The sequence below is a fragment of the Agelaius tricolor genome, unplaced genomic scaffold (assembly GCF_023055355.1).
Source record: "Agelaius tricolor isolate 1412-34295 unplaced genomic scaffold, bAgeTri1.0.p SCAF_3, whole genome shotgun sequence".
In the NCBI taxonomy this organism is placed as follows: domain Eukaryota; kingdom Metazoa; phylum Chordata; class Aves; order Passeriformes; family Icteridae; genus Agelaius; species Agelaius tricolor.
Window position 1 is genome coordinate 13,279,626 of NW_027269263.1, and position 25,359 is coordinate 13,304,984.

At 40.1% G+C, this 25,359-nt stretch overlaps 1 protein-coding gene across 2 annotated transcripts; it reads right to left on the reverse strand.

Moving 5' to 3' along the window:
• Positions 1-950: 950 nt before the first annotated feature.
• Positions 951-25,359, reverse strand: KRAS (KRAS proto-oncogene, GTPase). 2 transcript variants are annotated; one of them, XM_071422541.1, is made up of 5 exons: positions 25,193-25,359; positions 24,115-24,237; positions 18,478-18,656; positions 16,625-16,784; positions 951-4,476 (listed from the first exon to the last, which is right to left on the reverse strand). In XM_071422541.1, the coding sequence occupies exons 2-5, from the start codon at positions 24,223-24,225 to the stop codon at positions 4,360-4,362; spliced, it is 567 nt and encodes a 188-aa protein (XP_071278642.1). In that variant the 5' UTR covers positions 24,226-24,237; positions 25,193-25,359; the 3' UTR covers positions 951-4,359. The 2 variants fall into 2 exon arrangements, with proteins under 2 accessions (XP_071278642.1, XP_071278641.1); XM_071422540.1 differs by having other exon boundaries at positions 24,115-24,353; positions 25,193-25,358.

The following is a 25,359-nucleotide window of genomic DNA, read 5'->3' on the forward strand; positions in this document are numbered from 1 at the left end:
GTTACTTAGAATCTCTGAGAGCACTAGCCATGGTACATTTTCTATAGCATATCCACACTCACAAACAGTCCTGAGGGAGTATGTACAAGGTATAAAATTCCCCTGGAATTCACTGAAGCACTTACCTTGGATACCTTTGCCTCCTGTCAGTGGCTGAAGGGTTGAGCCTCAAGGAAGGGGGGCATCATTCCATGCTCTGTTATCACTGTTGGTCCTCCAAATACAGCAAACAGGAGTTCACTGGCTCTGAGGGGCTGCACACAGAGGGAGACTTCTGGTCCATGCCCACTGCAGTCCAGCAGAGCTCCAAGGGCCTCACTCAGGCCCACTCTTTATAAGGTCACAAGTGAGGTGGGTTTAGTCACAGCACAGTCCAGGTCAGTAACTTCCTTTGAAATTTCAAAAGCAAAAAATGCTGTTCCACTGGGGGTGTTCTTCAGGCAGGCAAAATAAGTTTCCAGGGCTGTTGGTTACAAAGCAGGAGCTCTTCAGACAGCACCAATTCCTGGGAACTGCTCCTGAAGAGCTCCAGAGGAGCTCAGCCCAGGTACTGAGTGAGCATTTCTGACATTACAGCTGGCCTGAGGGAGGAGGAGGAGGGAGGGGGGATGCAGCACCATCCATCCTCACAGAATTCTAGGACAGAATTTACAAAGTGATGGCAGAGTACAGTACCTTCTGATGAAATGCACATGCTCCAGTTTCTGCTACCACACTGATGGGAACAACTCCTTCCACATCAACTGAGCTCCTCTGCACGCCCACCTGCTCTGAGCAGCCACCCCTCTCAGAGACAGGGACACCAAAGGGGGAAAGGACAGCAGCTCTGGGACAGGCAGCACCAGCAGAAGTGCAAGGAAGACTAGAGAACAACTGCCAAACACATGGAACTCATGGGATGCTCTGTTACCCCAAATTCTTGCAGAGGAAAAGGAAACTGGGACAGACACTCACAATAACTATTTTTTATTACATTACAATAAATAGGAGCAGTACAGTTTGACAAAAAAATGACAAATTCCAGATCACCTCACAGCACATACTCCTAAAAACATTAAAAATTTTAAAACAAACAGTGGTCTTTTTTTTTTTCCTTTTTTTAACTTAATGTCTGGCATGACCAACATTCCTAGGTCACACAACCAAATTATGGAAAAACTGGATCACACTGCATATGTTCCACATCAAATAAAGCACAATGTACAAAATGTGCATGTTTCAGTTTACACTATACAAAAATAGTTAAAATACATTCCAGGTAAACATATTACATTAAGAAGTCATTCTAGTAAGAAGTTGGCACTCAAGAGGAAAAAGCAGAAGTATTTTCAACATGAAAACACAAGACAGTGGAATAAAGAAATGTTAGGAAAGATTTACCATCTATGTAGCTTTATGTAAACTTGAGACACAATGATTTGTTTTACAGTTTGATGGTCTTTGAAGGTAATAATTGTATTGCTTTATAGTCTAGACAAGAGCAGAAGATTGTGTGTGTCAGTATTTACCCATTATCCTGTTACTGCAACAAAGCCCACACAGCAAAACAGTAGCAAAAAATTTCAGGGCACTGAAACTGGTCAGAATAATTCCTTTTGGAGCAAACCAAGGACCCAGGTATTTAGCAGAGTTACATAAAGCTACTGTAAGAAGGTGTTACTCCCTGACACAAGGCAGTTTGACGTGGTGACATGGGCAGTGACTCCCAGGCTTGCTCAGGAGCAGCTCTCAGGACACAGCACCCAGGGATATTCTGTGGAAGCATCTCAAACAGGGCAGTGATGGTGGAGCAGCCTGTGCAAGCTGCAATCCAACGTACTTCACCAAATCTCAACAAACAGGAAGACAAAACTGCACAACAGTGGCAAGGATGGGGTTGGGTTTTTTTTTTCAAGTACATAAGGGCTAATCTAAATGGATTTTGTACTAATTTAATTAGACTGGCACCTACAGCTCAATTTTGCTGAAAAACCCCGGCAATTTGTTCATATATAGCTTTATACTAGAGCTATAGAAACCCACTTTTGATGAATAAGACATTTCAGCTACAAATTCTCCTAACAGCTTTAAGTTAAATTAACATCAGAATTTTAGACCAGCCCTAATTTGACATGCAGTGTGACTCAGTTACCAAAATTAAAGTAACCTGAAGATTACTTCCATTTGCTCAAGGCTTACAACCCACTTTTGCTATGTTCTTCATCTATTATCAAGAGTGTATAAAATGTGCAAGTAACTGTCTCCAACACATTTTAACCTTGGAAGCTCTGAAATATTTTGTGACAGTAAGAATCCTGTTCTTACTCCTTATTGGTCCTTACAGTATAAAGTTAAGTTCTCCTGTTACTGATTTTCAGAATATTTCATAACTTAGATTTCACACTGAAGCTGAGAGGAGCAGAGGGGTCTGGATTTTGGTGAAGGATGGGAACAGGGGGCACAGGCAGGAAAAGGCCTGATTTCTCCCAGACACAATGGAATTAAAGAATATGGAGCAATCCAGACACTATTGTGTTCCCTGCCAGCTTTGCAGGTCCCCACCTACAACAGTCACTCTGGGATTTTTTTGTAGAAGCAAAATTATACTTTTCACAGAAATGGTCCAAGTTACACGGTCCAATTTTTACATACATGTGTAAAATTTCCATGGAATACCTCAGGTTATGGCAATGCTGCTATTCCCTGTTCCAAATTTTCCAGTGTCCTGAACTATCCTACCTCAATTGTCTTGTGGTTTATTTTTTGGGTACACCAGAGTCACACCTTCCAGTGTCACTCTGCAGCTGAGTAGCTCCTGTGGAGAAGTGTACCTTCAGGGACCTAAGCTCTCCTGAAACAACTCCACATTTACGGGGAAACACCAGGAACTGCAAACACTGCAACTACTAGCTTGTACTTCAGTGGATAACTAGGCTACTGCACTACCAAAAAGTGGAAGCTCCTGCAAAAATCCTGCATTAATTCCAATCAGAAAAAAAAAAAGTGGGGGGAGAGAAGAACAAAAATCACAAGAGAACTTAATCACAGAGAAAGACAACATTAAACTCTTGGTGTAGCTTCATGACAGTCTAGACACTGGAATGCCACTCACCAACCATTGAATCAGTACTTCACAGACATCACACAAACAACACTGACTCTGGAAATCATGTTCTATGCTGACAGATTGTGCAAATTCCACACCATTTCCATGGCATAGTGGATTTCCAAATTATTTGCATGAAGCAGCTAAATTCAACTCTTTCATTCACTCATCTGATGTTGCTGGAATTTAGAATTTCTCCCCTATTTTGCACAAAATGGGCATCTGGAAATATTTAATGCCACTCTTGGGGGGGTGGGGGGAAGAATGGTTTTACTCCACTACGCAATTTAGGACTGATTTTGATTTAATTCTTATAGAAATTCTGGGTCCATGTATGAATTAACCTAAGAATTTGAATCAACTTCTCTGTTAAGGCATTCTAGTATTTCCTAGGGACACTCAGGGTGAAATCCTGACCCTACTGAACAAAGCTACTCAAAGCTTTGACACAGGGGGATTTCACCTTGCTCTTCAGACACAAAAAGTCAGTGAAGCTCTTAAAGCAATGCATTAACAATAGCAAATCAACCTAATTAGAACTTTTACTTTTTCCATTGCCAGGTGTGCATTGTTGTATTTTTAGATTTTTTTCTTTTTTTTTTTTAATTTTTTATAGAAAAAATAGAGTATTTAAGGAGTGACCATGACAAATTGCAGTGAAATTTTTTTTGAAAGTTTTCTCTTTACATTCATTAAAGTTGATCTGAAATGCTACAAGACTAGATGCCTAGAAGCAAAATCTACAGGAAGACTATAAAGGCTTCTGGTCTCTCTCTATTGCAATCAGTCTAAAATAAAGGAAAGGCTGAAATGAAAGTTTCTTTTGCTAACTAGTCCTTTTTCCCAACCAAATTTATAAACCCAAAAATTCAGAGGGGATGTTAAAATGTGTAGAGCATCATTTGTTTGCTTTGCACACAGAACAGAAGTTCACAATCAGTAAGAAAAATAGGAAGTTAGCAACTGTGCATGCACCAAAGAGTCCTAAGACAGTTCTCAGGTTTTTTGTGGGTATTTTTTTGTTTGTTTTGGGTTTTTGTTGTTTTTTTTTTTTTATTTTATTTTCACAGGCATTGCTAGTTCAAGAACCAACAGTCAAAGAATACTGGCACTTTAAGAGGAATGAAGTTTCCACTGTCATTTAAAACAAGCATTCAGGTAAAGCTAACAGGATCATGAAGCAGAAAGTAAAGTAATGCTAAAACAAATGCTAATAATTTAGTGTAATGTACAAAATTACTTCAGTACTTCTTAAGAATAAGGATAAATTGTATTTACATAATTATACACTTTGTCTTTGTCTTCTTTTTCTTCTTTTTACCATCTTTGCTCATCTTCTCTTTGTGTTTTCTGATTTCTCGAACTAATGTGTAGAAGGCATCATCAACACCCTGAAAAGACACAGAAGATACAAATCAGGATGAGGTTCAGACTCACTGCTGAGGTGCACCCTGTGTTCCTCCCTGGCCATGTGAGGGGGGTTCCATCAGCACATCTTGCTGCCCACCTGCCATCCTCTGAACCATGAATCCTGGCTGCAGGACTGATCCTGTTCCTCCCAGGGATTCTGAGCAGTGCTGACACAACCACCTGAGGGACCTGCTCTGGTGCCAGCAGGAGCTGACACCTGCTGCCCTATTCCTCAGCTGCTCCTAAACTGGGCTTAGGGCATCCTGCAGGTCACTCACAGGTTGCCCACAGGTGAAATTCCATTGTTGGTGTGGGAAGGAAGGTAATGAAGTGTGTGCTGCCCTCATCTCCATCAGCACACCTTGCCCCACCTCAGGCTAGAAAAGTATCATATACAGAGTGTGTATTTATATAATAACACCTCACAATTTGGTTATAAGTAAATATTATCACAGATTCATAGAATGGCCTGGGTTGGAAGGGACCTCAAAGATCCTCCAGTTCCACCTCCCACTGTCCCAGGTTACTCCAAACCCCATCCAACCTGGCCTAGGACACTGCCAGGGATGGAGCAGCCACAGCTTCTCTGGGCAACCTGTGCCAGGGCCTCAGCACCCCCACAGGGAAGTTGTGAGGCATTAACTATATTTATGTTTCAATAATCTATATACAGCTCTGGAATATGAATTCTAATATTTGTACCAATAAATCAATACAGAAGACATAGTTATGGTTAATCTACACATTCTGATAATTTTTCAGGCACATTGGTGTAATAATCACACCACAATTTTATAAATATTTACACATGCAAATCATCAAATCAATCCCATGTCCTGATGATCAGTTATTTGATAAATCATTCTATTCACTTTGAAAGTTAAGGACCCTTGAAACACATCCTCTCTGGTGCTGGATAGTCACTTAAACTCTCCATGGCTCCAAGATTTGAGCTACAGACACAAAAGCTGAAGTTTGTTCACACTGAGTGGTTTCTCATTATTTTCAGAGGTAATTACAGCTGACCAAAATTAACTCTGATCTAAAGAGACCAGCATATCCAAGAGGCTGGTATGGACCCTATCAATTACAATGTTGTACAATGTACTTTGTTACAACTTAATTATGGGAAACAATTTATGGCCTTGCTCTGAGGTTGCTTCAAGTCCCACTAAAGTACTCATGTTGTCAGTCTTGCCTTTACATTTAATAATTTGAGTACAGGTGGTTATAAAATCCTTAAAAGAAACATTTTCTTGATTCTTTGCTGCCTTACTCTGTGTATCTTTTGAGAAATGTTACTGTATCACAGCAGCCAAATGCACCACTATAGGAGTGGGTCTAGAAATTCAGCCTCACAAGTTTGCCTTCAAGCTGCCAAAAAAAACCCAATACTCTGCACTCTTCTATGCCTATTTCAGTAAAGAACTGAAAGTGAACTCTGAAAAAACAAAAAGCCAAAAATCACTCAATGCATTACTGTTTCAGCCAAACTCCAAGTGGTGATGAAACCCACCACTAAAAGTCCAAACAACAGGGAGGTGTGAAATAGCTTCACTTAAAAAGCAGCACTCAGCACAATCTAAAATCTTCATGTTCATAAAACATTTATGCACAACTGATGTTCAAAGTCCTTGGCAGTGTATCTCCCAATATTAATAGCAGACTTTTGCACATTACAAGACCTTGCAAACAACTTGTTCTACATTTTGAGGCATTATTGACCAATATAAAATTGACGCAGCATACCTAGTGGGAGAACGGCCTCATTTCTGCAAAAGGTCATGTCACTCATTAGTTTTTGGAAAATTTAAGATACTTGGTATTGCTTTAGAGAGAAGTAGTGTATTTTGCTTACAGCTTCAACATTAATGCACAAGGAGAATATTTAGCAATGTTCAAGCAGGAAAATGCTATAGGAGTAGCAACAGTTCATTATTCCATTGCAGATCTCAGCATTGAGGAGGAACACAGCACTAAGAATGAATCACAACAGATAAAACAAGAATTTCATTCTTAAAACACAAGAACCATATAAGAACAACCTCTGCTCAAGACTGTTCACATGGCCTTATAGAACCACCTTTCACAATTGGCTTTCAGTTGGTGCCTTCAAATGAGACACATTAAATTGCAATTTAAGTATTCAAACAAGCAATCTTCTCTCATTAAACTTGTTTTAAAATAAATGCAGAGAAAATAATTTGTACAAAGTAATACCCAGATGCTATCATGAACCTATAAACAGACAATTTCCCAATCAAGGCTGACATTTTTTTCAACCTAGTAAGATGATGATCTGTTAAATACAGCACATATTGCAACATAGAATCATAGAATGGTTTGTGTTAGAAGGGGTCCTAAAGACCATCTCATTCCAATGCCCTGCTGTGGGCAGGGACACTTTTCACTAGAGCAGGCTGCAGAACTGACTTGGCTTTCATCCTTGCATTTACACCTCTGTAGACCAAGCCTCACTAATTATTGATTATGTTTGGTCCTCCACAATTCATCTTCAATTCAGGTCATTAATAGAACATGAAAAACAAAACTATGCTTAGATCACTTCTGAGTTAGAAGTGAAGAACACAAGGTAAAGGGAGGTTTTCACTTTTCAGCCTGCCCATTAAATTTTAAATGTAAGTAGTGGATACTCTGTCTCCAGAAGGTCCCTAAGGCATCAATGCTGTGAGATCAAAGGCTGCCACCCTTTCCAGTCAGCTCTTTCAGTAGGGAGGGACTGCAGGCAGCTGACCTTCCTCCCTCTGACAATGCACTTATTGTGTGCAAGCCTTTGGGGAAGCTAAGATGTACCGAATGAGAGCACTAAATCCAGGCTCAGATTAGAAACTCACAATTCCCTGTGCAGGCTCGGAACTAAACCCCAGAGCCTCACGAAAGGTGCACTGACAGGCCTTGCTCCTGGCCCTTGTTCTTCCAAAGGGCAGAGGGAACAGAAACAGCAGGACTGATCCCACAGGAACAGCCTGCTCCTGGCTACAAGTTTGCTTTTGGAGCCCCACATGGTCCCAAGGCTGCAGACAACGCTGGAGATGTGGCAGCACCACCACGAGCATGTATGAGACTGGGCAATGAACCTGGCTGGCAATAACAAACACCAAAATCACAAGGAAATTGGAATTCCTTAAAATTGCAGTGCCAAAAATGACCCTTAAACAAGTTCTAAATTGTAGGAGTTCTTTCCTCAATTTTTTAATATATAATGCATATATACATACACGCATGTATCAGCCACGAGGAATAGAAGTTATTTGTACACCTATTTAGTACTATGGAGAGAAACCATTCAACTACAGTTTGAATCAAGAATTTAGGCATTTTTAAATTCAAATCTAGAACTTCTGTAATTCAAACTTTTCACTGTTAACCCAGTGAACAGTGAACTGTTAACCCAACTTGAATTACATTATTTAGATGTCTGCTTGTAGCGTGCTTTTTATTTAAAAAATCTGACACTTTCACAGAATTAGTTCTTTTGAGGATTTCACATGGAGTTTTGGAAATTTCTCCCTGCTAGCTGGAAATTACAAATAGAGCAAAAGATGTTTTGTCCTTTCTGCTTTACTGTGTAACAGCCAAAGGAATGAAACTCTTGGAAAGCATCAGCAGTTCATGGCAGTCTGGGCAGTCAAAGTTTTCAGTTTCCTTGTGCAAAAGTAACAGAACTTAAGAAGGCATCCCACAGGCAGCAAGAAGATAAACAATATTCCAAGAGGGAGAAAAACCACTCTGAACCATCCAGCTTGATTATTCACTGAATAATGTCATTGCAATCTGTGTTACAATGAGTATTTCTGGTCTGAAATTCCAGCTGTAAGGCTCACACCACTAGGTGCTGCTCTCCTTAGCCACCTACTACACATCAGACTGAAATAATATATTTTTTTACTGACTGAAAAGTAATACAACCCAGGTTGGCTTGTATTTAAATATCAGACTTCTCATTTCATTCAAATCACTACTGGACTACAGCTGTGCCATAATCATTTTGGAATATGCTCCCTCCAGCTCAACTCCCTAAATACAAAGTTGCTGCAAATGCCCATCAATACCATGCAGAATACACTTGGGAATAAAGGCAAGTGTATTCCTTCCCTAAGCAGACTCCTGAAGTTCTAGAGCCTTAGATCCAAGGCTATTTTCTAAACAGGGTGCAGGGAAAAAAGAACACACAAAAACAAACATCCAAAACTCAACCATATCCACTGTTGACAGAAGATTTCCCACATGGGGGGGAGAAAAAAAAAAGGTCTGAAACCCCCCCCCCAAAAATACTTCTCTTGGACATCACTAGAAAGTAGGAAGCTGGCAGAAGGAAAGCCATTTATGTTCTGAGACATAAATAAAAACCCTACAATCTGCAAAAATCCTTCCACTGAAAACCACAATTCCCACCATCTTATTCCCATTCTCCCAACAGGAAGGGAAAGCAGACAGGACTCAGCATCTTTCAAGTCCCAGTATAAAAAAATAAATTCTACTTTGTGGTATGGTTCCATCAGTAACACACCAAGTAACTGCAAAGTTGGTTTCCAGAAGGCTACAGAGCTTAAGCAACTTAATTTCTATTATTCTCATCAAAAAGTCATCTTGCCCAGCTTCTCTTTGTTGTTTTTTTGATAGCAGGGAAGGATAAAACAAGGTGTTTTTATGGCATCAATTTTAGTAATGTTTGGATGCAATACTAGGGACCTTCATGACTGAAGTTTCCAGTTTCCTGCAATGGAAACCTGTGAGGCAAAGAGTGTCAAAAAGTGATTGAATTGTATCATTAAGGTTGGAAAAGACCTACAAGCTCATCAAGTCCAACCCCTGACTGATCAGCACCTTGTCAACTATGCCATGGCATTAAGTGCCACATCCAGTCATTTCCTGAACATCTCCAGGAAAATGGACTCCATTTTCTTTCAAAAAAAAAAAAAAATCTAAATAATTACCTCTGAGCAGTCATTCATCACTTAAAAGCTGAGACTAACAAGTCTGAGCAGATCTAGTAAAAACTGATATGAATCAAATTTCTTCCCCAGAAAGAGAAACAAAACTCCCTCACTGAGGAGACTATTCCCACACTGTGACAGTCTCTGGAGGATACAAACCAAATGCTACTGCTTCTCTGCCACATATTCTGACGTACAAACACACACCTTGAAAACTAAACAGCTTTTCTTTTACAGAATAGGAAATTCCAGGTCATCCTCCACCTGGACAAGTATATAAGGAGTAACAACTGACTCTCTGCACTGGTGCAGAAGGAGGTAAAGAATTAATTTGATGGTTTGCTCAAAAAGCACTGGAAGTGATTTACACAAGGACTTCTTCTATACCAGTTTCTTCTGTCCTCACCTCCTCCCTTTTTTCTTACAGCAGAATACATAGATTAAAAAAAAAGATTTTGTGAGAATTTGGGTATTGGGCTTTTTTGGTGCTTTCTTGTTGGTTTTCATTTAGTCCCCTCTCTTCCTCCAGTGTTCCTTCTCCCCCTCCTCTTGTAAAGGCTCTCAAAAAAGTGAAACCTTATTTTGTCCAAATCTGGATCACTCATGGCATTATAACTGACAAAAAAAAACCCCCTAGAAATGGTAAATTTTTTAAGCTGGGGAAGAACAAGACAAAAATAGCACGGCATAAAGAAGGGCCTGAGAATTAAAAAATCCTGTACACCGGTTAAATACTGTTTTGCTGGATTAGGAACCTCCAATTTCTGTATCTGAGGAGGACTTGTGTTATAATCTTCTCCCCTCAGTTCATCAGCCTGAAGCTTCAACCAATATTCACCTCAACAGTATCTGCAATATATTCCTAACAAAACTCCTTCCTCCTAACTTCTTCCCACTCAGAACTGTGCCTCCGTTTCACAGCTGGAAAATTCAATATGCAGTAAAGAGTTCTTGTTAATCCATTTATCAAAACCCCACGAAACAAAGCAAATCCATATTGAGGACACTGAAACGTGATTGGTTTTGTATCTGAAATTATGTCATTGATTAGCCACAAAAAGTCTGATTGGCAAGACACCCTCAATCAGTTTTATTTGGCAAGTGATTTGCAACACTTACCCTGGTACATTACAAACTTACCCTGTTACATTACAAGGCATTTTTTAATTTTCACACACCCTGGAGTCTTTTCTTCTTTGCTGATTTTTTTCACTCTGTACTGTCGGATCTCTCGCACCAATGTATAAAAAGCATCCTCCACTCTCTGCATTGTAAAACACAACTCCTTAAAAATGGCTTTGTTAATGATTGAGACAAACTGGGACACCCATGGAAGGGGAAAAAACCACAACAAAACCACTGAAATTATGAGCTTTACTTGAGAGAGGTATATGGGGCTCCATTTATGTATTTAAAAAAAGAGCAAGACTTTTTTTCTTCCATTGCTGAAAATGATACTGCTTGTGTTACTGAATATTCCCACATTTTTGTGGGCATGGATGTATACAGGAGGCACAAAACCTTATTAGATTGTGAACTAGGGAGTACTTATGAACACACATAGTTAAGCCACCCACTTGCAGTTTTGAGCCAAAGTGAGAACATGTTAGTGTTTGGGCAAAGAAAAGCAAGCTCCTTCATGTTCTGTTCTTTAGGTCAGAGGGAGAACTTTGCAAAAATCCATGGATCAAGCTAACAAAGTAATAAAAAAGCCCCTCCAGGTTATTTCCTAAATGGTATAAAGAAATAAAATTTTCTAAGAATACTAAATTTGGGACAGTGCTGTTTTTCAAGCTACTAACTTCATAAAGCAAGCAACTCTGCTATTAAATTTAGGAAAAGTGGTATCTGAGCCATGGCAGCAAATGTTGATTATTGTAATCTTTAGGAGCTTTGTTACATCAGCAAGACACACCTGACCTGTTCCTCTGGGCCAGACTCAGCAACCACGAGAGTGCCTCAACAAGAAGTAAATGCAAACAATCTGTGAAGTTCTGCTGCTCAGATTCTAATCTGCTGCAGAAATGCTCCTCAGGTGTTCCAGAGATGACACAGAGCTACATGTTTTAGTTCTCTGGTGTCACACCTTACTTTTCTGCAGCTCTGCATTAAGGCCACTAGGACATGACATTACAAGCATTAAAAAAAAATAAATGTACAGAGACTGTTAAAGACATCTTTAACCAAATACAATATAAAGAGATACAGCACCAGCTCTAAGTTAAAATATTTCAAAATTAGTGTATCTGTGCATAAATTTAAGAATTTAGATCAATCTGTGAGGATGTTCTTATTTGAACAAGATGAAAAATGATCCACTGCAGCTTTTTAAGGGGAGAGCAAATCTGTCCTCTGCCTTACTATCAATCTCAGCACTTGTCTCCTCAATCAAATTAACAGGGTTATTAAATTAATACAAACTCATCATTTGAAAATAAAACCACAACACACTGATAATCATGGTGAGCAGCACAACCACTTAAGCCCCAAAGCTTTATTCCTACCAATGGGCAGTCTGGGCTTTTATTTGGCAGATTTTCCATAAATCCTCTCTCCATTTCATCTTCATATTCTGCACTGAACAACAAAAGCCAGCCAGTATTTACTGCCACAATTACTGGGCCATTCTGTATGACCTGTGCCACAGGTTATCACACTGAACACTTATTTTTAACACACTGCTGCTTAATCCTTACACTTTAAGGGTTCTTTGAGTGTTCTGAACTACAGCCTCTTCAATTTGAAGATTAAATGAATTATTTCTTGGATTGTATTTCCCTGTATATGCATAATGTGCCCTGCAGGATGTAGTCAAGTATGGACAAGTCTTACATTCCAGGTCTGTCAGGTTGCAAAATGTAAAGAAAACCACTAAAACAGGCAAAATCCAAGTAAAGCTCATACTTCCATGTTTTGCTGGAAGGAAGGAAAGTTTCTTTCTCAAGTGGAAACAGCAAACATTGATCAGCTGCTATGTGCCAAAGCACAGGCTGTACAAAAATCAACATTTTTGCAAATCTGTTTTGAAGTAGAAAGATGTAATTTGATTATGGAGCTTTCACATGAAAAATTAGGTAACAATTGTTGAGTCAACATTTATTGCCAACTTTCCCATCACCAGTAGGAGCTGTAATTTGCTTTAGCAATGCAGAGAGATGGAGAGACACAGAATGAGAAAAGAAATTGCTATTACTGCCACCACCAAGAATAGACTTATGAACTGCTGAAAAAGATTATTCTGAAAGAAAATCTGTACAGACACATATTTGCTGATAGCACTAGCACAAGGTGACATTTTAAAGAGTCAGATGCCAATCCTACTAACTTAATACCAATTTAAGACTCTCTAGTATTTTTTTCCTTCAATAAGCAATGACCATATAAATAAAATGGGACTAACCAGTTCTTTTAGCTGTCAGAGCAGGAAGCAAAAATTCCCTTGGGCAGTTATTAAAAACTTCAAAATCTAAACAGCCCAAGGAACCCAGGACCTTGAGGCAATGTTTTTGAGGTGCTTTTGCCTCCTGAATGACAGCCAAACACTCAATTTAAAATATGACCATGTGCAAAGAAAGGGTGTTTCAAATCCAGAGCAAAGTATCCCAAACAGGAATTTTCCCAAGTTCCACTTCTGTAGTGCTTGAAGGAAAGTTAGCCCTGACAACTCAAAACTGCTCTGTGCCCATCCTTAAACACTTGATCACAGCTGATCTGAAAGCAACCAAACTTTCTACCCTTGAAGCTTTGTCCCTGGGGGAGGACTAAGCTCTTCCAGGAAAGTTCTACCTTACAAAAGGCAAATGACAAGAAAAAACTCAACCCCCAGTGTAGAAAGTCTGACCAAGTTAAAGCTCATTGAAAACAAAGTTTGAAGATGAAACCTGTACACAAGAACTGGATTAAAAATGGCTTGGAGTGATACAGTATCATTAAACAGATATGGCAAACCCCTAAAAAAGGGTTCAAGCAAACTAAATTACCAGCTAGCCATGAATTTTCACTGATGTGTAGAAATTAATTTCTGTAAATACTGCCCCAGCTACTTCACCAGTCCAGGCACAGGTTCTCAACTTAGTTTGATCACAAGGCTGGGGTTTAACCCACTGTACATCAGACAGCTAAAATAACCAAAATGCTTTTTTAACAGCATTCTGGTGATTTAGGTCAACTTCTTCATTACACACTTCAGAAGTGAGTTTAAGCATGTATTCTAAATAATGAGACCTCAAACTTTGGGAAACCCTTTACTATGCCTGCAGTAATGCTCATTCATCTGCCTTCCCTGTGAATCCAATAGCAGCAGGAATGTTCCAAGGGAAACAAAGCCCTACAGTCAAACCACACTGAGGTGGTTTGGCCTTACAGCTTTGCCCTGTGTAACTCCCAGGCAAGGAGAAGCCCAATAAAGAATGGCAGGTGCAGCTTTGGTAGCACTAAATCAAGTTTGTCCCTCATCTCTCACTGATATTATTGATAATATTGGGAGCTACATGCTCATGTAGACAGGGAAGAACCTGAATATAAAGGTTATGTCAAACAGAGAAGCAAAATCAGCAATCAAAAAAAAAACCTAAGCCATTCATTGCCTTCTCCATAAAGATTGTGAAAAGATGAGTAAATGCTCATGGCCTTACAAAACCACCAGTACTGCCACTTGCTTACATTCAGAAACAGGACTACCTCTAGTTCATAAATTACATTATATTGATTTCAGTCAGTGGTCCAATAGAAAATATTAATAATCTGTAGCCTTATACCCAAGTTGTAGGGCCCACTAAGGTTTCATTGATTAATTCAATTATTTGTTTGAAAATTCACAGAGGGATTTGGCTTAAAACACAATCTTATTGCTGTGAGTTGAAGTTCACATCTTTATTCTCAGTCTCAGAACACACTAATTTCAAGAACAGCTTATTTCTGTATTTCAATATTATTTTCTGTCCTTGCCTGTGAATTTGTGAAAATCTTAAAAACTTAGCTGGAGTGACACATCATTCTGCATGAGCATGCAATGCCATCCTTTTAAAAAAGTGTCTTGGCAATCAAAAAAGTCTATTCTGACAACTCCCTCCTATTTCCACCTTCCAAGTTTCCTCCAGCAGAAACATTTCTGATTCCCTCTGAGCTCCAGCAGAACTGGGCACAGGAAAGGGTAGAGGCAGGAAAATGGTGCCTTTCAACAGGGCATTAGTATGATGTTTCCATGTGGTGGAAGGTGAGGACAGGATTGGAAAAGAAGGTTCCTGCTTTGAAAGATTCAGGGCAGAGTTTCCACAGACCCCAGAAGACCACCAGCTGCATCTGTTCATACTTGGAAGGTCTCCATGAGGACAGAGAGGACCAGAGTTTTATTTATATATTGACTTTAGACAAAGAGTGAATAAAACTATAGCCCATGGGCCATATGCAGCTGCCAAAAATGGTTTGGCTCCCCTAATTTAAAATTACTTTTGAAGAAGGTGTGTGTACGGATATATATACATGTACACATATTTATATATATGACAGTGTGACTGAAAAATCATTCTAATGCACATACACACACACACGTATATACAATCACATACACTAATATTTAGAGCCTCTTGCTATAACTAAATTCCAGTTCTTTCTCTTCTCAAACATATTTTATTTACATGGCATCCTATGAAGGAATTTCATAGCACAACAAGCTCTGAACAGCACTGGGAAAGAATCAGCAGCCATCCCTAGTGGTGCCAACTTTTTGAATCCAACAGGTTCTAAACAGTCTACTGGGCATCTGTTTTCAAATATCCTTTTTAATAGAAGTGGCTATGCAAAAGGAGTATTTCCCCAACAAAGCCTGATGCTGTATAAGACAGACTGAACAAAGTCAAACCTAGATGTTGGTGCAGCACTTCTATTGTTTCAAACCTAAAAGGTAATTTCAGAGTTATTTTTTCACCCTCCTATCTCCATGACAGCCACCTTCCAAACAAAGCCAGTGTCATTATTCAGTCCACTTGTATGCTCCCCTTCTTCAGGACAGTTGTGCGGCCTAATTTATTCTCAGTCATTCAAGTTTGGTAATTCTACTTTGGTTTTTTTAATCCTACCTAACAGACTTTCTTTGTTGCCAGAAGTTAGCATTGCTTAGTGAGGTTTTACTAATTAGCCCAGGTTTCAACTTGTCAAAAACCTGGGTGGGTGGACTAGTAAAATATTTGCACTAGTAAAATATTCATTTTGCACTAGTAAAATATTTGCACTAGTAAAATATTCATTTCTCAGCTCAAAAAATGCCTTACAAGCAATGAGGAAATTCTGCCAAGTGATATAGCTGGATCTCTACAGAAATTCTGAGCAGCATTCTGCCCTTATTTACCTCCTGAATTTCTGATTCACAACCTGCACATAACACTCCTGATTATGCAGAGTAGGAGCCACTCAGGCCTGTTCTAATTTGTACTGACAGTAAAATCTTTGCTCTTTAAAGAGAAACCACCCACCAGCATTTTTCAAGATTGCTTTCTTCCAGAAGGACTGAACCAATTCCACCTCTATCCATAAAGTTTCTCTTCTCCTGAATGTGGATGTGCCACTCTGTCACCTGTGTCCTCACACAGCCCAAGAGAAGCACTGAAAGGACCAGTGAGCTACAAGAGATCAAGAGTGAGCTCTAAAGTTTAGGAAAAGTATCATTTTACACAAACAACTAATTCAGGAACTTCAGAAATAGCCTTAAGGTCAATTGCTCAGGAGTATCAAGCATGTCCCCCTAATTAGAGAATCAACGACTCAAGGAAAAATTCCTTTGTTATTAATGAAAACACTTAAATCAGAATAAAATAATTAGCTGCTTGTCTGTTTAATCCTCTTGCTAAGGGAAAAAAAGCATTTCACCTCTAAGCAGAAGTGCTTTTATTCTATTAAAACCTCTCACAAGGTCAAGAATGCTGCAACCACCTGACAGAAGAGAGCAACAGCAGGCCAGGTCTCACTCTGAGTCTGCCCACTTGAAGCCAATCAATCACTCATCAATAAACAATTACCAATTATAAGCAAGTTGACAGAAAGAAGAAACACCCCAAGGATTTCCAATCTGCAGAAATGCATCCATTGATATGACTAAGCAAATGTCAATGCCTGGAATAATTAACATTATGGTAATTCAGGTGAGAGCTCTGCATCTGGAAGTTTTGAGCTTTACCTGTCTTGTCTTTGCTGATGTTTCAATGAAAGGAATTCCATAACTTCTTGCTAAATCCTGAGCTTGTTTTGTGTCTACTGTTCTGGAAGGCAAATCACATTTGTTTCCTACTAGCACCATTGGGACATCTTCTGAGTCTTTAACTCTCTTTATTTGTTCCCTAAAAACAAAAAGAGAAGACTGCATTTAACAAATATTATATAGAAGATTTTAAAACAGTTAAAACATTAAATTAACAGAGTTGAACATCATTCTTTATGTTAATCTACTGCACTGTTGGAAGCCACTAAACAATAAATTGACCAATCCTGTCACCATCAAGTTTAGCATCTTACCAAACAAAAACGAACGAACCAACCAACCAACCAAGAGCCTGACATTTTACAAACTACTATAGAGGTTAATGCCATTACACTGTTTTTTAAAAATATTTTTTTCACTTTCAGCAGCTAATATCAGAATAAGCTTAAAAAACTCTGTTATTAATCTTAGTACTTACCTCTCATATTCAGCACTCAATACTCAATTCATTTGCCAAAACACTGCCAAAAGCTCTATGTCTGCTGTCTTGATTTTGGTTGGGATTTGGGGGGAGGCTGTGATTTTTTTTTTTTTAAAGTCAAGACAGCATTAAAAATTCTGCACTTAGAGGTTTTAAAACTCTGAAGACCACTGGTCTGGCTCTCTACAGAGAGGTATTTGGTAAGAGTTTTTTCAAGCACTAGTTAGAAAGCATCTTGAAAGATGTTAGATGTACTTGTGAGGAATCTTGAATAAAAATCATTAATTTCATTATTTCTGCCTTCCCAAATAACCCAGCAGTGTGTTCCCTAATTGAAATAGACACTGTTTCAGCTCTTTATGATTGTTCAGCTTCAAGCCTAGAAGGTCACCCACAGGTCTGTCAATGCACAGAAGAAATTCCAGACTCAACTCCCAGCACTCTTTGAAATAAACTGTGAGGGTCTTCTTGTGCAAATCTGCAACTCTCTTTAAAAACAAAATTCCTCATGAAAACCTGTATGCTCCTTCTTCCCCTTACACCAACATCTTTCTTGCCTTTCTCCCATCCTCCTCTAAACCCACAGGAAACCTATCTGTGATATTACTATTATTATTTTTATTACTACCTAACTGTGGATAGATTAACATTGTTTGGGACTAACCTTAGGCTAATGCTGATGAACTCAGTGATCTTTGGTGGGAATTGCACTGGCTTCTAATAGAATACCCAGGGAGAATTCAGGATAACAGTAAGGCACTAAGTTATAAATGATCTGCTATGGTAATCACCACAGACTGCTTCTATTTCTAAATTAGTGTAGCTGACAGAGAAAGCATGAGTTGGAATTCTTAACTAATTATTTCAAAGAAGATAATATGAAGGAATTAGTAAAAGTTGGTTTTTACTGTAATTTTGGAGCTCTGGTTTTGTGTGTCTGTCCTTCTCAGGCATCAGGGCTCACACAGGTTATTCTTCTCACAACATCCCCCAGGTATTTCCCCCTCCAGCCCCAAACAAAACCACCAATTGACATTACTGTCTGTACAATTACAACAGCTTCAGTTTTTCAATCTTAGCAAACAATTTTATCAATGGAATGGACAGAATTTATCTTTGGGTAAGTCTTGACTCAGAATACCAAGTCACAATAATGTACACCTCATTTATGAGCGAGGCAGATTTTCAGACTACCCAAAATTCCAGATAACAGATGCACGAATAAGCTGCAATATTGTTAATTTTCAGATTTTCCCTATTTCATGAGAGATCACTGTATTATCCAGAGGAAGAACAAGCCCCCTTCCCACCTAATAACAAGAGCTGCTGGATTATCTCTTTATATACACACCTATAATGGTGAATATCTTCAAAAGACTTTGTATTGTTTATGGCAAACACACAGAGGAAGCCTTCCCCTGTTCTCATATATTGGTCCCTCATTGCACTGTATTCTTCTTGACCTGCTGTGTCAAGAATATCCAAGAGACAGGTTTCTCCATCAATTACTACTTGCTTCCTGTAGGAATCCTAGGGAAAAAATACACATTGGTTAATCACAAACAGCTAAGATTTTGAACATCAATAAATCTGGAGATAATCCAATTATTTACCAGCAATAAGAGTGACTGAAAAGGTTTGACTGTGCTTAAACTCGCTAATTTAAATAAAATTTTATTTTAATTTAAATACAATAAAATCTACTGATTTTGTTATTTCAACCACAATTTCTCCCTCATTCTACGCTAAAAGAATGCACAAAATAATAAACCAGGAAGAATACACAAGTAAGACAACTCCAAAAATCTTTGCCACTGAAAAGGAAGTGAAGAATAAAAAGCCTTCAGTGTTTGGGACAGGAAATCTGTTTTGTATGCCTGAGCAAGTGTGCATAATGATATCTGCTGTTATCAAAGTTGAGCTGATATATTTGAAATTGAAGCTTTTCAGGCAGGACAGACCAACAGAGCCACATTAAAACCCTGATGGGCTGGTTCACAGAGATGTCAGAACAAATTATTTCAATGCTATCAAATCAAAGCTTTCAGGTCACTGACTCAAGTGGCTAAAATCTGTACAAAGTCCCACCAGCTAGATTTTATTACATCCCTGTTTAGGTGCTAGGCCTCTATGAGTACACAGCTTTAGCAGTAAGAAGGTGAGCATTACATGCCCAGTAATTTCTATAAACACCCCTGTGTCTGAAATAAAGCAATGAGCTTGGAAAGGTGTCATCAAGCAGCAGCATGAATTATTCCCAGTAAGCAGCACTTGTAACAAATAACAGGTATGAACACAAGCTCCTGCTGTCACCTTTCAGCTGCCTTAGCTCGAGATTAACACAACATTGCTGCTGTTCTGACACCATACAGGAGTGTACCTAAGCTAAGGGGAGGGAATTAAAGAATTAAAATTGCAGTTCTAGCCAGCTGCAAGGTGAATTCAGAACAACCTTCCTTCCTTTGTACCCATTTTAGGGCACAGTACTTTTAGGGCACAGCACTGCCACTCTTAGGCAATTTCTAGCCATCTGTAATTTTACAAAAGACTCTTTACTTTCCTGCTGCTCATGCTAAGAAACAAGCAGGAGATAACTGTAAAAAATCAGTATTTTAAACCAAACCAACTCTGTAACCTCACATTTACTGTTAAATGTCATCCAGGCTCACGATATCAGACAAAACAATTCTTACTGTTTACCTTGAAGATAGAAGTTTGCCTCCAACATGATTTTGAGACTATTTATTTCACAGAAGTGAAATTCAGTGTTCAGGTAGTAAGTGGGGAAGTTACTTCAGAAACTTTTAAGCCATGCTAAGATATTGATTCAGCTGAGAAATATACAAGCTCCAATGTGTTTTAAAATATAATTAATATTCTATCTTGCTGCTTAAAGGGAAAAAAATTACAAAAAAAACCCCAAACCTAAGGATGCATCTTCATTCCAACACTTCCATTCAAGAGCAGATCCCCCGTCCTAGGATACCTTTACCACAGTTCTAGCAGAACTTCTATCATTATACCAGACACATTTACAAAGCTTGCATTTTCTCTTCTTGCAATTTGACTGCTAGTTCAAAAATATGAAAAGCAGTTCTAGAAAAGCCTGTACTATTCCTTTCCATCTTAAGGACTTCAAAGGGAAAGAAATTCCCCTCAACTGAGTGCTAAACAAAAGCTTTAAGTAATTTTTATCAAAGAAAATAATTTTTAAGAGAAAATTCCTTTTAAGAACTGCCTACCATGTTAACAGTAGCAGCAAAGATGCACCAGCATAAAGCAGAGCACAGATAGAAGAATTACTATTTTGAGGTGCTATGTTGCTTTGTCACTTCTGAAGAGAAAATCTTAGTGACTACCTAGTGAGGGGATTTGAAGCAGAAAGAAAAGAAAGATGTGGGAGAGAAAACTGAAGCTTATGATTTACAGACAGGTGAAATAATTTTTTTTTCTTGGCCTTTTTCCCCTCCTCCTTGCAAAACATCAAACGTGAAATTCACATTTGACACTATTAAGTAAAAACAAAATGCAAACTAGAAGATTAATTCCTGATTCCTACCCAGCTTCAAATGTGAAATTCCAGTTTTTCCCCAGTATACAGTGTGTAACTTTAAAAAATTTCATTGATCACATAACCTGCTTTTATTGGTTTTTCACAAGCCATAAAAACCAGCAAGAATTATGTTAAAAGGGTAATAATTCCATTTGCTCACAAGCACTGATAAGACTATATGATATGAAATATCAGCTTTACACTATATACGGAATTTAGCTAAAAAATCGCCAGTGCTTAATAAATCCCATCTAGCCAAGTAATTATTACTCCACAAAACTCCATTATACCAGAGATTTAATGCTAAAATATCACAGCTCCTGAGACGAAGCTATTACTAAATATTGGTACTTGTTTCACAAGGGCACAGGTCATTTAAGAACCCGGATTTAAATATCAGTATTCCTAAATCAGCCGAGGGATTTGGCTAATCCAATTTCCAAACCTCTCTGACAAGCAGCTAGGAAAGCTGCTCTTACTCTGGGACGTTGTAAAGACGACACGTATTTAGGGCTGAAACGTCCTGAAAATGTAAAAAAGCTAAAAATGAAAGAGACTGAAGGGAGCGCAAGTAAGATTTACTCAGCCTCGGCCGGTAGAGGGCACTGCCCCAGCTGCTCAGGCCAGATTTACAACGGTTGCTGCCCATTTAATTTAAAATAAAACACTTAAAATTACTTGGCTATAAATCCTTGCTCGGACATCTCCTTCAAATAAAGCATTGGACTGTGAAACACACATAAAGCATTGATGTCCGAACAACTGCAGCCACCCAAACACTCATTTCCAGTCCTCCCCCTGCCCTGCCATCTGCTCTGCTCAGACTTAAGTAATAAAGCACTCAAGCAGGCCCTGAAATTTGACGTTTTCCAATCAGGTTATTTGTTGAATCATTGGGTTTATTCCACCAAAAAGCAGCAGCAAAATTGACACTGTAAAGGCACCTGTGATTAAGTAATTAGTGTGTTTTTTCCTCTGCTGCACCATATTATGTCCTCACAACAGGAGAATTTTACAAGTGTGGAGTTTCCTTCTGTTAATCACAGGAAATACTTAGAATTATTCAGTAACTGTGTAGTTATGAAATATACCATGGACAACAAACACTAAACTCTCTTTCCTATCTTACCCCAAATTATTCAGCATGATTATCTGCAGGGAAAAGAAGTATTCTGCTGAATGGCAATGAAAAAAACAGTATTAAGTGGCAAACAACAGTAGTGACACCACTGAACTATCCTAATTATTCACCAGTCAAGGCAATTTTAGCCTTATCTCCTCATACTGCCTGAAACCCACTCCACAGCCATTGTCCTTTGATCAGCATCACAACTGCACCTATACAGGAAGCACCAGCACCAATCCTTCTCAACCATGTGGATTCTGCTCAAGCATGAACTCCAGCATTTAAACCCAATTTTCATTTCTGTCTGCCACTCCAAATCACAACCTGCCCTTGTTGGCACTGAAATATTGCTTACCCACATGTGAGCACACACAAAGCCAGTTACCAGGGGGAGGAAAATACAGTTTCCATCCCTGAGGCCTCAGAATTTACAGGATAAGAACAGGATCTAGTAGACAAGAACTTGTAAAAGGAACAGAAATGAATGCTGCTGCATGTGACAATCTGTGAACGCTGGCAAAACCTATTAGGCTGCTTAATTACCAGTTAATTTGGTGTCATTCTCAAAGAGCACATGATTCTGGACACAGCACTGAATTTGTGGCTCCCCCATCCCTGGAAATGGCCAAGGCCAGGTTGGACAGGGCTTGAAGCACCCTGGTCTTGTGGAAAGTGTCCCTGCCCATGGGAACAAGATGATCATTAAGGTCCCCTCCAACCCAAACCAGCCTATGACTCCATGAATAAAAGACACAGTTCTGGGATTTTCAAGTTCATTCTATAAGGAACTGTATTTCTATTTTATTACTTTACATTAAAAATTTATTTAATGTCCTTCAAATCACTCAGCTGGTGGAATAGCAAAATCCCTCAAGTGCTCCAGGAATACTGGCATTTAAGTTTCTGTGTTCCTAAATTGTTTACACAGTGACAACTTTTAAGATGGAACCTGCACAGCACTTTCTGCAGTGCTTAAACACACCTCTAATCTAAGAGACATCCAGGTAATTATGAAAAAGCATCAAAGACCAACAGCCTCCAAAGGTACTTTTGCAGGAAAAAGTAAAATCCCATTTGGCTTGCTCCTCTCAGCAAGTTTGGTGTGACTTTAGAGTGTTTGGGGTTGCTGTTTTAAGACTTCCTATCTTAGTAATTGAAAGAGCTGCCCTGCTGGTGTAAGTCAGACAGAGTTTCCTGCACAGGTCTAGTCATAAAAGATTCTGCAAGCAAGATGTCATTTGGCCATGCAAGAGACAGACAAGGAGACACATGGAAAGAACCTCAAGTCAACACATCTCTGTTTGTGCCACCAGTAAATTTGTGCCACCTCGGGGCACTGGCTCCTCCTGCTTGTGTCTCCCTGAAAATCACTACCTACACACTTCCCAAGTCTCCATTTTAGGCCCAGATTTAAACCCTTGCAATTCCTTCAAGTGAGCCTGGAAGTGCATTCCTGGATAAACATATAAATGAAGTCACGAGCAGCAGAGCTTCAGTGCTGGGAACATAAAAACCTGGGCTAAGTTACGGTGTCATTTCTCCTTTTATAGAGTCTGAGGTTGTTAAATGCAACGATCCACAGGAGATTTCAGACAACACCAGTATTTTTCTTGTATTTAAAAGGCAGAGCTTGCCTGCTCATTATAAACCTTTAAAACAGCACAACTTTTAAAGCTTATATACTTATATACCATTTCAAACTTTGAGGTACTGAGCCATGTATTTCAAAGAACACATTCCAGAAGGTATCTTGTAACATCTTCTCTAGATAGGGAAACACATACTGGTGTGTTTAAAGAGAGAAAAAAACAAAACAGAACAGGCTCCAATTTTTGCTTCATTCACTGCAACATCCTAGGACACATTTCTCCCTGTGTGAAACAGATCCCAGCGATAGGAGCTGTGAAAGACTGGCACACACATTTCACAACCACTAATTTTCCTTCTTATCTAAGGAAAAACGTCCCATTTAAGAGGTTGCACAAAGCTATGAAGGGTTTCACCAAGCTTTTTCAATGAGTTCGCTAATACTCGGTCATGGAGATCCTAAACACACGCATCCCCACTGCCCAAGGATACATGGCAATTAACACCATGCTTTTAATTGATCAAAACTGGTAATTTGTTACTGCAGCTGTTGTTCCACAGCCAGATCAAGAAGCACAGCAATTCTGTCTCCAATGCAGAACATTATCTCTGAGCTCTTTTTACTATAAAGCCCTGTCCTTGTGGTAAGTATCAAAAGGAAACAAGCACCATTATTCACTGATAATCTCCCCTCACAAAAAGTATGAGATGGAAGTATTTACCTCTATTGTGGGGTCATATTCATCCACAAAGTGATTCTGGATTAGCTGTATTGTCAAGGCGCTCTTGCCTACACCACCAGCTCCAACCACCACAAGTTTATACTCTGTCATTTTTTAGCAGACCTGATGACAAAGAAACCAACATTAAGCAGAGCTGGGCTCCCACTAACGAGGATGCTGCCGGTGCCTTCTCATTCAGCGTCAGGATCCTCTACTATTACCGGGAAGCAGCTCCCTCCCTGCAAGACAAGACAAAAAGGGATGAGGGAATGCTGTTCCTCAAATATTACACACACAGGGAATGTAGAGCGGGCACTCGGCCGACAGGCAGCGGTCACACCGAGATTAAGAGAACACGAAATAAGTATTAAAAAAAAAAAAAAACACTAAATTAATTTAAAAGGCACTGAATTCCGGGAAAAGCGAAATGAGTATTTCGTGCAGGGAATTAATCCGTGCAGGGATTTAGTTCCCCGCTGCTTCCTCCCGGTGCCTGGCGGAGCCCGCCCGGGTTTCCCGGAGCGTCCCAGCTCCCCTCGGGATGAAGCTCACAGCCTTCCGTGCCCGGACAGGGGACACGGAGAGCACGGCTTATCCCGGCGGCTTCCCCGACACAGTTTAGGGTGGGTTTAATTAATTTTTAATTGCCGGGCGAGCCGTGCCGGCGGGACCCCCGCGGCTCCGGGGCATCGCCCGCCCCGCCCCGGCTCCCTCTGCCCCCGTCAGCGCCGCGCCCGCGCCGCCCCAACTTTCCGGGTTTAAGGATTTACGAGAAGGGGTGAGGGGCAAAAAAAATAATCCATGAGGGCTCAGGGAGGGGTGGGGGATGTCTCGGGCGAGCGCCGGGTCCCGCAGGGCGTTGGCCACCTGTCCCCTCCCGCCGGGAAGGACCGGGAATGCGGCTCCGGGGGATGCCGGCGGGAGCGGCGGGGGAGCGGGATAGGAGAGGGAAAAGGGGACGGGAGGGGCGACGGCGGAGGAAGGGGGCGCCGGCTGCGCTTCCCACCTCGGAAGGAAAGCGGGGAAGGAAGGAAAGAAGAGGGTCGCCCCGGCTCGGCGGGGTGGGGATAGGCGGTACCTGGCTGGCCGTGCCGCGGGAGCTCCCGGCACCCGCCGTGCCCGCGTCGCGTCCTTTCCTCTGCTTTCCTTTCCCTTCCCGCTCCAGGTCCCTTCCCTTCCCTTCCCGTCCCGGTGCGAAATGGCGGGGGACGGGCAGGGCTGGGCGGGCGCTGCCCAGGGAGCCGA